Source organism: Oncorhynchus mykiss, chromosome 16, assembly GCF_057628025.1.
Source record: "Oncorhynchus mykiss isolate SJ-2025 chromosome 16, ASM5762802v1, whole genome shotgun sequence".
Lineage (NCBI taxonomy): Eukaryota > Metazoa > Chordata > Actinopteri > Salmoniformes > Salmonidae > Oncorhynchus > Oncorhynchus mykiss.
This window is the reverse complement of record NC_143037.1, coordinates 58921415-58936120: the sequence shown is the minus strand read 5'-3', so window position 1 is coordinate 58936120 and position 14706 is coordinate 58921415. Positions and strand designations below refer to the sequence as shown.

At 39.6% G+C, this 14706-nt stretch overlaps 1 protein-coding gene across 1 annotated transcript in view; it reads right to left on the bottom strand.

Annotated features, from left to right (window-relative positions):
* Nucleotides 1-104: 104 nt before the first annotated feature.
* The window catches only part of LOC110492366 (acid-sensing ion channel 1), a 95095-nt gene continuing 80493 nt past the window's right edge, over nt 105-14706 (bottom strand). Inside the window, exons 3-11 of the mRNA XM_090203515.1 lie at nt 10752-10902; nt 8714-8841; nt 8394-8544; nt 8237-8293; nt 7960-8113; nt 7649-7740; nt 7449-7528; nt 7105-7203; nt 105-1356 (exon numbers count right to left, since the gene is read on the bottom strand). Coding sequence (XP_090059641.1) covers nt 1261-1356; nt 7105-7203; nt 7449-7528; nt 7649-7740; nt 7960-8113; nt 8237-8293; nt 8394-8544; nt 8714-8841; nt 10752-10902 — 1008 coding nt within the window. The 3' untranslated portion in view covers nt 105-1260. The remainder of the gene's footprint in view (nt 1357-7104; nt 7204-7448; nt 7529-7648; nt 7741-7959; nt 8114-8236; nt 8294-8393; nt 8545-8713; nt 8842-10751; nt 10903-14706) is intronic.

Genomic DNA, 14706 nt, shown 5'->3' with positions numbered 1-14706 from the left:
GCTGGCATGGATATGAAAGAGTAAGAAGTTTGGGCCATCTTGAAAAAAATATTTAAAAAGTCTGTCTTCAGATCTTGTCAAAAATGAAGCCAGATTCCACTGAATTGAAATGTCATTATACTTTATTGTTGCTTTTTAGATAAATAAAACATCTGAAAACATGTAAACTGGTAGGCATAGTATTTATAGAAAAACAAAAGTAAGATCACATACACATGGCTACATTAATTACATCAAGAACATTAGGCAAGACTATGCAACCACCATCAGAACATTATCCATAGTCCTTCCTTGCAGTATTTTATTTACATGTTCATGGTACTGTTGTGCTTGAGAATAACACTACACAGTTACACACTGTCACACAACTCCCCCTTTCCTATGATAAATACATCTAGCATGGCTAAATGAGGCATGAGTGATAAGAGATCGTTTCAGTAAGTGCTCCTAGCTACCTCCAATGGTTCCTACCCAAATATATTGTAGTAACAGTGGTCCAATTGTTTAACTTTTGGGAGTCAGGCCATATTTCCATTGTCAAAAAAGTGGATCGACATCTCTCGTCATCTAGTTCTATCACATCTACTCATTTGGCTGTAAAACTTTCACACTTCTTACGTAAGAAAATACAAATGTTGACTTCTCTTAGAAAATGGTGAACAATCTTTTCAATTGAATAATTACTTTTTTTAATACAAGATGAAAAATCAACTTCATTGAATTATGTCAAATTGGCCAATTGGACAGAAGCAGTAAATTACAAAAGGAGCCAATTTCGGGACTGCAATTCATTAACTTGAGAAAGTGTACTCTTGAAGTATTACATACACTCAAAACACACACACACTCAAAAAGGGCATGCACATAAACACAACCATACAAACAAACAGACCAAAATTGTAGCACAGACAAACATGCCAATATACTGCGAGGACATTTCCCACCATCACACACCCAAAGCCAAAATCTCTTAGTCCTGCTTGCTATATCTAAATGTAGCCCAAGTAAAATTACATTCTTAGAAGACAATAGAATAACTATTTTAATGTGTACATGGATTAATATTGCCACTTTCATGACATTGCAGTCATTATGATCCAGCAGGCTATACGTGGCTAGCACTACTCTTGCACCCATGTGACTTCAGTGCTATTGAATTGTTACATATTACCCATTATCAAGCTTTATACTCTGACATCTGTCCACTTTTGAATCAAATTGAAATGCTCCATTTTCTTACTTCCTTGTGTTCTGATTGGCTCAGCAGGTGACGTCCTCTGGGTTGCTCCTCCCTGTGTGATGAGGTAGAATATTGGCAGAGTATGGAGGTGGTGCATGAGTATTGTCATGGAGAGACTGGGGTGAATAATGTGAAATGGATAGTTAGTGACAAAAAAAAGTGGGAGTATAACACAAGAAAAAGACAAGTTAAACCCAAACTCCTGAAAGACAACCAGTGAGAAAGCAGAGATTGAACAGACAACATACAGTCAGGCATATAAAAGTGTATCCTTCTGCAGATCTGCTTCATATATTAAATGCACAACATATTATAAAGCCCCCTTTTGAATCCAAGTGCCACATTACCCACTGGGAGCGGTGTAAAGTACAAAAGCAAAAATACTTTAAAGTACTACTTAAGTAGTTTTCTGAGGTATCGGTACTTTAAGTTACTATTATAATATTTGACAATTTTTCTTTTACTTCACAACATTCCTAAAAAAATTAATGTACTTTTTACTCCATACATTTTCCCTGACACCCAAATGGGACAGGAAAATGGTCCATTCACACACTTATCTAGAGAACAGCACTGGTTATCATAATGCCTCTTATCTGGACTCGCTAAACACAAATGCATTGTTTGTAAATCATGTCTGAGTGTAGGAGTGTGCCCGTGGCTATCCATAAATCAAAAAATACACGAAAATTGTGCCGTGTGGTTTGGAATCTTAATGACTTATACTTTTACTTTTGAAACTTAAGTATATTTTAGCAATTACATTTACTTTTGATACTTAAGTATATTTAAAACCAAATACCTTTAAACTTTTACTCAAGTATGACAATTTGGTACTTTTTCAACAACTGCCTACTGTGCAAACCACGAAATTTCAACATGGATTATGGGGTAATATTTGGTTGAGATGTTGATTCATGAGATTACATACTATATTCACCCACTCAAAAAGACAGACAGAAGTTTATTGAATTTCCCATGTGTCACTATGCTCTCAACCATCTAAAAGTCAAACCAAATTCCAATGGAAAAAACAATGTCTGAATGTTGTTTTAGTTGTCATCCAAATGTCTATCACTGCGCTTTCAACAATGTAAAAGCGAAATTCAAATGGGAATACAATGTCAGATATTTTGTTTATTTATACAACGGATTAATGTGTTATCACTTTGCTTCATCGAATAGCAGAACCAAATGACTTGGATTGTGGTTGAGATGACATTGAATGTACCATACCAGTCAAAAGTTTGGACACACCTACTTATTGAGAGTTTTTCTTCCTTTTTACTATTTTCTACATTTTAGAATAATAGTGAAGACATCAAAACTATGAAATAACACATATGGAATCATGTAGTAACCAAAAAAGTGTTAAACAAATCAAAATATATTTATATTTGAGATTCTTCAAAGTAGCCACCCTTTGCCTTGATGACAGCTTTGCACACTCTTGCCATTCTCTCAACCAGCTTCATGAGATATTCACCTGGAATGCTTTTCAATTAACTTCTTTGGGACTGGGGGGCAGTATTGAGTAACTTGGATGAATAAGGTGCCCAGAGTAAACTGCCTGCTACTCAGGCCCAGTTGCTAATATATGCATATTATTAGTAGATTTGGATAGAAGACACTCTGAAGTTTCTAAAACTGTTTGAATGATGTCTGTGAGTATAGCAAAACTCATATGGCAGGCAAAAACCAGAGAAAAAAATCCAACCAGGAAGTGGGAAATCTGAGGTTTGTAGTTTTTCAAGTCATTGCCTATCAAATATACAGTGTCTATGTGGTCCTATTGCACTTCGTAAGGCTTCCACTAGATGTCACCAGTCTTTAGAACCTTGTTTGATGCTTCTACTGTGAAGGAGGGGGAAATGGGAGCTGAATGAGTCGGAGGTCTGCCAGAGTGGCATGAGCTGATCACGCACGCTCACGGGAGAGGTAGCTGCGTTCCATCGCATTTCTACAGACAAAGGAATTCTCCGGTTGGAACATTATTGAAGATTTATGTTGAAAACATCATAAAGATACTTCGTTTGACATGTTTCTACGAACTGTAATATGACTTTTCGCCTGGACTTGCCCGCGCGTCGTGAGTTTGGATTGTGTACTAAACACGCAAACAAAAAGGAGGTATTTGGACATAAATTATGGACTTTATCAAACAAATCAAACATTTATTGTGGAACTGGGATTCCTGGGAGTGCATTCTGATGAAGATCATCAAAGGTAAGTGAATATTTCTAATGCTATTTCTGACTTTGTTGACTCCACAACTATGGCAGATATATGTATGGCTTGTTTTGTTGTCTGAGCGCTGTACTCAGATTATTGCATGGTGTGCTTTTTCGGTAAATCTTTTTTGGAATCTGACACACCGGTTGCATTAAGGAGAAGTGGATCTAAAATTCCATGCATAACACTTGTATCTTTTAGTAATGTTTATTATGAGTATTTCTGTAAATTGATGTGGATCTTTGCAAAATCTCCAGATGTTTTGGAACTACTGAACGTAACGCGCCAATGTAAACTGAGATTTTTGGATATAAATATGAACTTTATCAAACAAATGTGTAACATGAAGTCCTATGAGTGTCATCTGATGAAGATCATCAAAGGTTAGTGATTAATTTTATCTCTATTTCTGCTTTTTGTGACTCCTCTCTTTGGCTGGAAAAATGGCTGTGTTTTTCTGTGACTAGGTACTGACCTAACATAATCGTTTGTTGTACTTTCGTCGTAAAGCCTTTTTGAAATCAGACACTGTGGCTGGATTTACAACAAGTTTATTTTTAAAATGGTGTGAAATACTTGTATGTATGAGGAATTTTAATTACGGGATTTCTGTTGTTTTGAATTTGGCGCCCTGCACTTTCACTGGCTGTTGTTGAGGTGGGACGCTACCGTCCCCAATATCCCAGAGGTTAACAGTTGTGCCTGGTTAAAAATGTATTTCTGGAATTTCTTTCCTTCTAAATGCTTTTGAGTTGTGTTGTGACATGGTAGGTGTGGTATACAGAAGATAGCCCTATTTGGTAAAAGACCAAGTCCATATTATGACAAGAAAAGCTCAAATAAGCAAAGAGGAATGACAGTCCATCATTACTTTAAGACATGGTCAGTCAATCCGGAAAATGTCAAAAACTTATAAAGTTTCTTCAAGTGCAGTCGCAAAAACCATCAAGTGCTATGATGAAACTGGCACTCATGAGGACCGCCACAGGAAAGGAAGACCCAGAGTTACCTCTGTTGCAGAGGATAATTTCATTAGAGTTAACTGCACCTCAGATTACAGCCCAAATAAATGCGTCACAGAGTTCAAGTAACAGACACATCTCAACATCAACTGTTCAGAGGAGACAGCATGAATCAGGCCTTCATGGCTGAATTGCTGCAAAGAAACCACTACTAAAGGACACCAATAATAAGAAGAGACTGGCTTGTGCTAAGAAACCCGAGCAACGGACATTAGACCGGTGGAAATCTGTCCTGTGGTCTGATGAGTCCAAATTTGAGATTTTTGGGTCCAACCACTGTGTCTTTGTGAGACGCAGAGTAGGTGAACAGATGGTCTCTGCATGTGTGGTTCTCACTGTGAAGTATGGAGGTGTGATGGTGTAGGGGTGCTTTGCTGGTGACACTGTCTGTGATTTATTTAGAATTCAAGGCACACTTAACCAGCATGGCTACCACAGCATTCTGCAGTTATACGCCATTCCAACAGGTTTGCGCTTAGTGGGACTATCATTTGTTCTTCAACAGGACAATGACCCAAAAACACACCTTCAGGCTGTGTAATGGCTATTTGACCAAGAAGGAAAGTGATGAGTGCTACATCCGATGACTTGGTCTCCACAATCACCTGACCTCAACCCAATTGAGATGGTTTGGAATGAGTTGGACCGCAGAGTGAAAGAAAAGCAGCCAATGTGGGAACTCCTTCAAGACTGTTGGAAAAGCATTCCAGGTGACTACCTCATGAAGCTGGTTGAGAGAATGCCAAGCTATCATCAAGGCAAAGGGTGGCTACTTTGAAGAATCTCAAATACAAAATATATTTAGATTTGTTTAGCACTTTTTTTGTTACTAAATTATTCCATATGTTATTTCATCATTTTGATGTCTTCACTATTATTCTACAATGTGGAAAATAGTGAAAGTAAAGACAAATCCTTGAATGAGTAGTTGTGTCCAAACTTTTGACTGGTACTGTACATGGTGCAAGTGATCAATGAGCCCAAATTTGAGCACAAAATTTGAGAGAAATAAGCTTTTTGTACATATGGAACATTTCTGGGATCTTTTATTTCTGCACATAAAACATGGGACCAACACTTTACATGTTAGTTTATATTTTTGTTCAGTTTAAATGCACTTTAAAGAAAGTTAGATTTGATTTAGTCCTATTATTTAACTTAGATTTTAGGTTGAGATTGAGATTTGAATCCAACACATCAATCAGTTATTTGTAGACAAAATAGAATTAAAGACAGACTGAGTCAGTGGCACAGATGGAACTATCTCAGCAGAAGATAGAGAACATCTTCAAATGTTGATATTTGATTGCATTGTCAACCAAACACAATTCACATCACTAAATATCCTTCAATTTGAGATCAACCAGAGCTTGAAACTCTAGGCCTATTGTATTATCTTATTTTAGTTGCATTTTGGGTTGAATTGAAACAATAGATGTTGATAACTGAAATGTTTTAAAGGCCTAAATAGCATCATTGATGAACTATGAGTGATGAATTATGGTCACATTTCATTTGCTCTGTTAAACCTACCCTTTGGAATGACTTTGATATGAACAGTGAATCTACTTCATTTTTAAGTGGGGATCTCTCAACGATCATTCTAACAATAGCACATTGGTAATATTGAGTGACATTATATCATAGCTAAGCAGGGCTGGGCTTGGTTAAAAACCTGGATGGGATACCAAAAGGTAGCTGTAGATGGATAAATTCTCCTGGTAGGAGGTGCTGCCCAGCCTGTAGTTTTCTTTTCTGATAGTGGAAATAACGCTGAAGATCTGATATTGTTTTAAAGGTACAAACTCAACATATTTTAAACAAGGTTTGTCTATGTTGAAATTTGGTTACCATGACAAATTACATTGAAACAACATTGGTTCTAACAAGTTTGTGCCCAGTGGGTAAACACTTGTTACTTTTAAGATTCAGATATTTCCAAAGATATAGATGAGAGAGAACTTGATGGAAATTGATGGGGTGAAGACATGTTTCTCAAGCTGATACACAACATCACAACCTCAATTGTTATTCATTGTAACTATCGTTGTTGCTCAGAAAAAATATCAACAGATGTTTTGGATATTGTTTTTGCTATTTGATCTTCAATGTGGTATTCCATTCTTCTGCTGCAAAGCCATTTACATTAGCCAACCAAATCAAAGGGATGCATGTGAACGATCATTGAATTGATTGTCTTTTATTCTGGTGTGTGTGAGGCAAAACTAGACATATCCCCCCACACACACATCCATGAAACTCACCAGGTACAGATGTAGGATCTTAATAATGCAGGCTATTTAAAACTTGTAGTAGATTTGAGGTTTTCAATTTACACTTTGAAATCAGACTTGACTTTTCTCAACAAAAAGGTCCATTAATTTTAATCGCCATAATAATTCAAATTTCCTGTGCTGCAGGATTATTTTTCTGCTGTAGCAAACGGGCTCAAATTAAGATCCTACATCTGCACGTTCATTTAGAACACATTTTATTTTACACAAAAAACCTGGCTTCATGCACATGAAATCCTTCATTGAGATGTTTAGACATGAAGCAATATGCCTGCCTCTTTCTGAGAGCTGCAAATGTTTAGTGAAAGTTACTGACGTGACATTTCACATCGTCCAGGCTCAGAACAGCTCCCTGGTCGTTGTTGCTGTGCTTGTGTTTCTTCTCTGAGCATCGACAGAGCTTGTACTTTATCACCTGTGATGAAACACAGATGCACACGACAAAGGTCAGTGAAGCTGTCGATTTGAGACAAAGGCTGGTAAGAGAAAAGGTGGACATTTCGGAGTGTGTCTGCCTCTTCGACAAGTTATTTGTAAAACGCATAAATGTTTAATTCTGCTTTTCCAAGAGAATACAATAATGAGTGAGACAGAAAGCATAATGGAAAAGTGTGGTTGTTTTCTGTCACTGAAGAATACTAGAGAGAATGAAAAGATGACCTCATAGATGTAGTCAAACAGCTCCAGAATAGTTAGGAGACTGGCTCCAATGAAAAGACCCATCTGACCACCAATATCACCTGGGAAGAACGGACAAGGACAAGATTATCAAAGATAATAAACTTTCCCAAAAGATACACATTTCCAACAAAGTATTCTTAAAAAGAAAATTAATAGTTTTTAAAAAATCTGTGAAATACCCAAAAGTCCTGCTACTTCATAGGCTTTCTTCTGTTCGATCGTCTCATAGTTTAGAGCCTCAAAGAAGATGTCCAGAACCAGGATATTATCACTGTTACAGAAAAATACCATATTCAACATCTAAACAGCAAACAGTTTACGTAATCTTCTGATAGAGAACATCTTTACTTAGTTGCACTAAATATGTGTATTGGAAATGGAACTAACAAGGGCCAAAGCCCCAATCAAATGTCTTTGCCATTACATTTCTTACTATGTACTCCATACTCGCTGTAAAGTTTTTATCTGGTGTTTGAAACATTAGACTCACGCTATGTACTGCTCTGACTTGTTGTATTTCTTGGCCAGATACTTGGCAGAGGCCTTGCTGGGGATCTTGACGAAGGACAGCTCCTTGCTGTATCTGGTCATGTTGCACGGCGTCTCACACACACAAAAATCATTGTCTTTCTCCACCAGGAAGTCTGGGGTCAAAGAGTAATACTGCAGCATTAACACTTCTTCTCTTTTTAGTCCATGTAAGTGATGTAGAAATGAAAATATAGTTGCTATGGTCTAAGAAACAGCAGTCTGGATCTATTGCTTACCAAGAGCTGGATCAGCACACTCTTTGTACAGCTCAGGGGTGCAGTATGGGGCATCTCCTGTATATAAAGAGTAGTTAATCAATGAAACTAAGTTGAACTTGAAAACTTAAATAGTCCAGACTAGGTAAGGCTGGGCTGGGTGGTAGAGTTCACTTACCAGGCATGTGCACCATGCGGCAGTTACAGTTCTCCACCAGGTAGCGCGTCTCACAGTCGATACGGCAGGCGGTGATGCTGTACGTTTCAAAGAATTCTGAGTCCATCCATGTCACCTTACAGTCCCCCCAGGGTGGGGGCAAATATATCAGCTGGAATAGACACATATGACAACTGTTACACATACAGTATGAGCTACAGTACAACTACAATTGAATAGGTGTACTACAACAGTTACACAGGTTGTGCTTACAGTAGCATTTGTACATGTATTACTATTTTGTTTAAATAAAGTTGTGCAAATAAATATAATGTCCCGACCCGTTGTTCCTGGCAGGAGACAAAGGTCTGGAACCCAGGTGCCACTCCGAAGCCCAGCTGGTCGATGAAGGGTGGCTCCTCCTGATTGTGGATCTGAACTTTGATCCCAGCTTCAAATGAGGTCTCATCTGTGGAGAGGGGAACAGTGGCAGGGATCACTGCATCATCCATGCATATGGCTTATTTAACTAATGAACCCACTGGCTCCAGCAGACAGATAGAGTGGTCTGTTGGATAGAGCAACACACATGTGAGCTGTATTTAGTATTTTAGTATTTTATTAGGATCCATATTAGATGTTGCGAAGGCAGCCACTACTCTTCCTGGGGTCCAAATAGGAACAAAACAACACATCACAACAAAACAATAGTCTACATCAGGGATGTACATCTATCATCAACATCTATCATCAACTAGATTAAACTGTGGGCCAATTGATTCTGGAGCGGATGGTCGGGGGCCCGGAACATAATTGCAAATAATTTGTAGACTGCAAATTGATCACAAGAAGCCCAAACAGATATAATGCTTGACTAAAACATAATCATTTCAAACCTTGCTTATATTTGTATATGATCACGTGTCTCACTATTATGCGTGGGAATAATTGGGAACAGATTTCTTAAATTAAAATCCCTTGGAGCTGATTTCCTGTCTTTTATGTCCAACACTGAAATTTCCACACAATAAAAAAACGTTTTTTTTCTTTTGCTCAGATAACTTGGGGGGCCAAATAAAACCACTCCGTGTCAAATTAAAATCCAGTTGGGGAACCCTGGTCTAAATCATTACAAATGTACGTTTTTTTATTTTTTAATTTTTTTTACAACACTACAATATTACAATGAGTAGTATGAGTGCCAGAGTGTGTGTGTGTGTTTGTGTGAGTGTGCGTGTGTGAATGTGCATGCGTGAGTGTGTGTCTCTTCACAGTCGTGAGGTGTTGTTTTATCTGTGTTTTAAATCTGATTTTACTGCTAGCTTGGGTTACCTGATGTGGAAAAGAGTTCCATGTAGTCTTTGCTCTATGTAGTACTGTGCGTCACAGGCCTTAGGGACTGTGAAGAGACCCCTGGCGGCATGTCTTGTGGGATATGTATGGGTTTCTGAGCTGTGAGTTAGGTGTTTGAACAGACATTTCAGGGCTTTCAAAACGTCAATACCTCTCACAAAGACAAGTAGTGATGAAGTCAATCTCTCTACTTTGAGCCAGGAGAGATTGATGCGCATGTTCTTGAGATTAGCCCTCCGTGTACATTTAAGGGCCAGTCTTTCAGTGTCAACTGTAATTTTCCTAAGTCCTTCTTTGCAGCACTTGACCATATAACTTGGCAGTAATCTAGGTGTGATTAAAACTAGGGCCTGTAGGACTTGTTTGCTTGACTGTGATGTCAAGAAAGCAGAGCAGCGCTTTATCATGGACAGACCTCTCCCCATCTTAGCAACCGTTGGATCAATATGTTTTGACCATGTCAGTGTACAATCCAGGGTTACACCAAGCAGTTTAGTCTCCACAATTTGCTAATTTTCCACATTATTCATTACAAGATTTAGATTAGGTTCAGGGTTTAGTGATTGATTTGTCTCAAATACAATGTTTTAAGGTTTTTAAATATTTTGGACTAGCTTATTGCTAGCCACCCATTCTAAAACTGAATGCATATCTTTGTTAAGGTTTGCAGTGATCTCACTTGCTGTGGTAGCTGACGTGTATAATGTTGAGTCATCAGTGTACATAGACACACAGGCTTTACTTAATGCTAGTGGTAGGTCATTAGTAAAAATAGAAATGGCCAAGGCAGCTGCTTTGAGGTATACCACACTCTACCTGGTTTACGTTAGAGAGGCTTCGATTAAAGAAAACCCTCTGTGTTGTGTTTGATAGGTAGCTCTCAATCCACGATATTGCAGAGGATGTAAAGCCATAACACATACGTTTTTCATCAGCAGATTATGATCGCTGTGTAATGAACTAAACTTAAACACACACACACAAGCACCCACACTTACACACACACACACACACTTTTGTCCTCACCTGTCTCTCCCCACACAGGGAGGTACTCATCTTGCTGAATGTCCAGCATGAGCTCCAGACCGTTCCCCATCCCTCCCTTGGTAGTTATGAGAGGGGTGCGGCCCTCGCCTCCTGCGTTGAACGTGTAACACTTCCCATAGCGAGTGAACACCTGAGGAGAAAGATGAGAAATATGAAAGGGATGAGATAGCAAGACGAGATGTCCTGGAACCGTCCCTCACAATAGCAGAGCCATATTCATCCAGATGCATGGCTCTGCTCAATAGTTTCTATAAATCCAGTTTTGTTCCTTACTGTAACTTGCCACTGGGGGTCAGTGTTAGTCTACATTAGACACCACAGTACCAGGAGTGATGAGGGTATTCCCCTGGGTTTGGGGTTACCTATTCATCTGATCTATGGATTTCACATAACTGGGCAGGGGTGCATCCATGGGTGGGCCTGGGAAGACATAGACCCACCAACTGGGGAGCCAGGCCCAGCCAATCAAAATTAGTTTTCCCCGAAAAACGGCTTTATTACAGACAGAAATACTCCTCAGCACCCCCCTCCCCCACCCACCCCTCAGTCGATCCCGCAGGTGAAGAAGCCGGATGTGGAGGTCCTGGGCTAGCATGGTTACATGTGGTCTGTGGTTTTGAGGCCGGTTGGACGCACTGCCAAATTCTCTAAAACAACCTTGGAGGCAGCTTAGGGCTGAGAAATGAACACCAAATTCTCTGGCAACAGTACTGGCGAACATTCCTGCAGTCAGCATGCCAATTCCACGCTCCCTCAGATGTCACATCTGTGACATTGTGTTGTGTGACAAAACTGCACATTTTAAAGTGGCCTTTTTATTGTCCCCAGCACAAGGTTCACCTGTGTAATGATCATGCTGTTTAATCAGCTTCTTCATATACCACACCTGTCAGGTGGATGGATTATCTTGGCAAAGGAGAAATGCTCACTAACAGGGATGTAAACACATTTTGAGAGAAATACATTTGGTGCATAATGGGACATTTCTGTGATTTTCTATTTCAGCTCATGAAACACGGGACCAACACTTTACATGTTGCGTTTACATTTTTGTTCAGTGTATAAACAACAGCATGGAACTATGCTCATGTCTACTGTAAGTCATAAGTCATTTGTATTTATGACACTGTCTGTATTAACTATAAAGTAACTTGTGCTGTGCCGAAGCTGGGAGCGGGCCATTGCTCAGCGTATGCAGCAACATGACACATCTGTGAATAGAGAGAGGGCTGACAAACACAATGATTGTTGACTGAGTTTGGACAGTGCTGTTAGACAGCTCAGCCTTGCCATCTATCATCACACACACACACGTTTGTTCTACTATCCTTGTGGGGACCAAACAATTGATTCCCATTCAAAATTCTATTTTCCCTAACCCCTAATCGTGAACCTAAACCGAACTCCTTACCCTAAACCTAATTGTAACTCTAATCCTCCCCACTTGTCAGATCTTTCCTTGTTTTACTATCCTTGTGATGAATTCTGGTCCACATGATAGTAAAACCAAGCACGCACGCACGCACGCACGCACGCACGCACACACACACACACACACACACACACACACACACACACACACACACACACACACACACACACACACATACTGGCTGACAATTACAGGATCAATGTTCAGCTTTCTCTGTCGTGAGGGACTGGTACACAGCTATAGGCTTGTAGAGGGACTGGAAATCACTGTGGGGTAAATTCATTACTGATATTTTCAGACACACTGAATGGAGTATGTGAGTATTCTGGAGAATGTTTTTGTCATCATTGCCTAGTAGACAAGAAATGAGGTTTCTAATCTCAACCAATGTTAGAGTAAAAAGACTGTCCTACCTCACACTCTACTTCCATATTTTCTATGTCTTCTGTAACATGCTTCTACTCTGCTTCAACCCATCCACCCATCTCTTACTCACACATTTCCCTACTTCCTTTACACTCTCTTTATACATCACCAACACTACCCCACTCCTTCCTCCTTCATGCTACCTCCCTCCCTCTCTTCATCCATTCTGCTGAACTTTGACTGGCATCGTTATAGACTTGTCTACTCTGCAGAGTCTAATGGCATATGGGGAAGTTACTTAACCATATGTTAGTTCTATGTTAGCCTTTACATCTAACCTCAATGAGTGCATGTTCTTTCTGAACACATGAATGAATGACTGTGTAAGGTCAGAGTGCCAGATGCTCTTTATGAATAAATGAATCAATGAATGAGTGTGTGATGTCAGCTAGTGCCTGTTCCTTATGAATACATTAATGAATGAACATGTCTTTTCTGAAGTTTGGAATTTGATTTTTATGTATTACAATGTAATGCATGTTCCCGAAGGAATGATTGAATTTGTGTGTGGCGTGCAGTTTGTGTCTTTGTGCACGTTGCTATCTAAGCCACATTACAGTTGGCCTACATGATCTGACAGTGACTCATAATACACGGTTGACTCTATAAGATGACAGGCTACACTGACAGTTGAACACCAAAAGAAGAAAAGTGAAGGAAAGTTCCAGTTCCTTTGTGAATATGTAAATGTTTTAGGCCAATAGTTTTCCTCTAGCGTTGTTGGGTTCATCTTTCCTTTTACATTCTGCTGCCTTTGTTGGCAATTCATTAAAATGACTACTTTACAGAGAAATCAATCCTCTTTACCCGCCCTAAAGATCTTAACGAGTTTGCAGTCTATAATCTTTGGAGTGCCCTGTAGTCAATCAGTGTCTATCATTCAAAGTGCCTTTCCCACCATAGAAAAGCACTTAGCACTCTCCTGTAGTTAATGATATACATCAATGTGCATTTCCTTCGTTACAGGCGATGCAGACTGTAGAACAAGTCCTAAATCACTAATCCACACACTCTCCTGGCTGTGGGAGGAGACCTGATACACCCCAGCTGATAAAGGATGCCTCTGCAGGGGGAAATGAATCCATTAGCACTCTATTGTTTTATGAGGGAACGTTTCAGACTTAGAACAGTCTCTGTAAAGTGCAAACACTTGCTCAGCTATTATGCTGCTCTATTAAACAGCCGAAGAGCCGGCAAAGAGATTGCGATTTAAATGGTAGTAGCAGCCATGTGTCAGGCAGCAGTGACCGGTCGGCGGTCGGCAAGCATAATCTTTTTTCCAGAGAGTGCTAATGTTGTCATTTGCTTGTTGATGCAGCAGGCGTTCTAAGTAATCTGGAAAATCTGGAACAACTCCCAAGACAGCCAACTTTATAGATAAACGGACTTTGTTGAACTTTAGTTAAGATATAATGAAAACTTAAAAACACAGGCAACAGTCAGGAGAGTTAACAGATGTATGCATTGTTAATTGTGCTCATTAAAGGAGTATGCCAATTCAAATGCATTAATGCCGTAGTTCAGATCAGTCTTGCCAACCTGAGGCCTGTCTCTCCTGTTCTGGGTTCCATCTGTCTTTCCTGCCCAAACTGAAGGGCAAACCAAGAACAGTAAAACAGGGAGGCTCTCGACTGTTGAGTGCTGACTGACTTCTGTGAGGGAAAGAGATTGCAGCTCAAAGGCTCTTGTTGATGCAAATGTCAGAATACAGGCAGTACACTGTCCTGTTATCGACTGTGTGTGTTTGGACAACAGCTGCTGACTCACCAAACTAATGACAAGCTTTGGGTAATACTGAAGGTCTTCCCATGCAGGACATCAAATACCAAGGCTAGGGGATTTAATGAGTGTGTGTATGTGTGTGTGTGTGTGGGTTGTGTGTGTCTCAAGTGTGTGTGTGTCAAGCTGAGTGTGTTAATGATGGCTGAAAAGCATAGAGGCTCAATAGTTACTTGTCAAATGTTGTCACAAAAACAACAACTGTCGGGAACAAGGGAACTGAAGTGAACCACAGGCCTCCACAGGGAAGATGGCAATATAAAAGCCTGCCACACAGTAAGTGTTCCCCTTAATTTG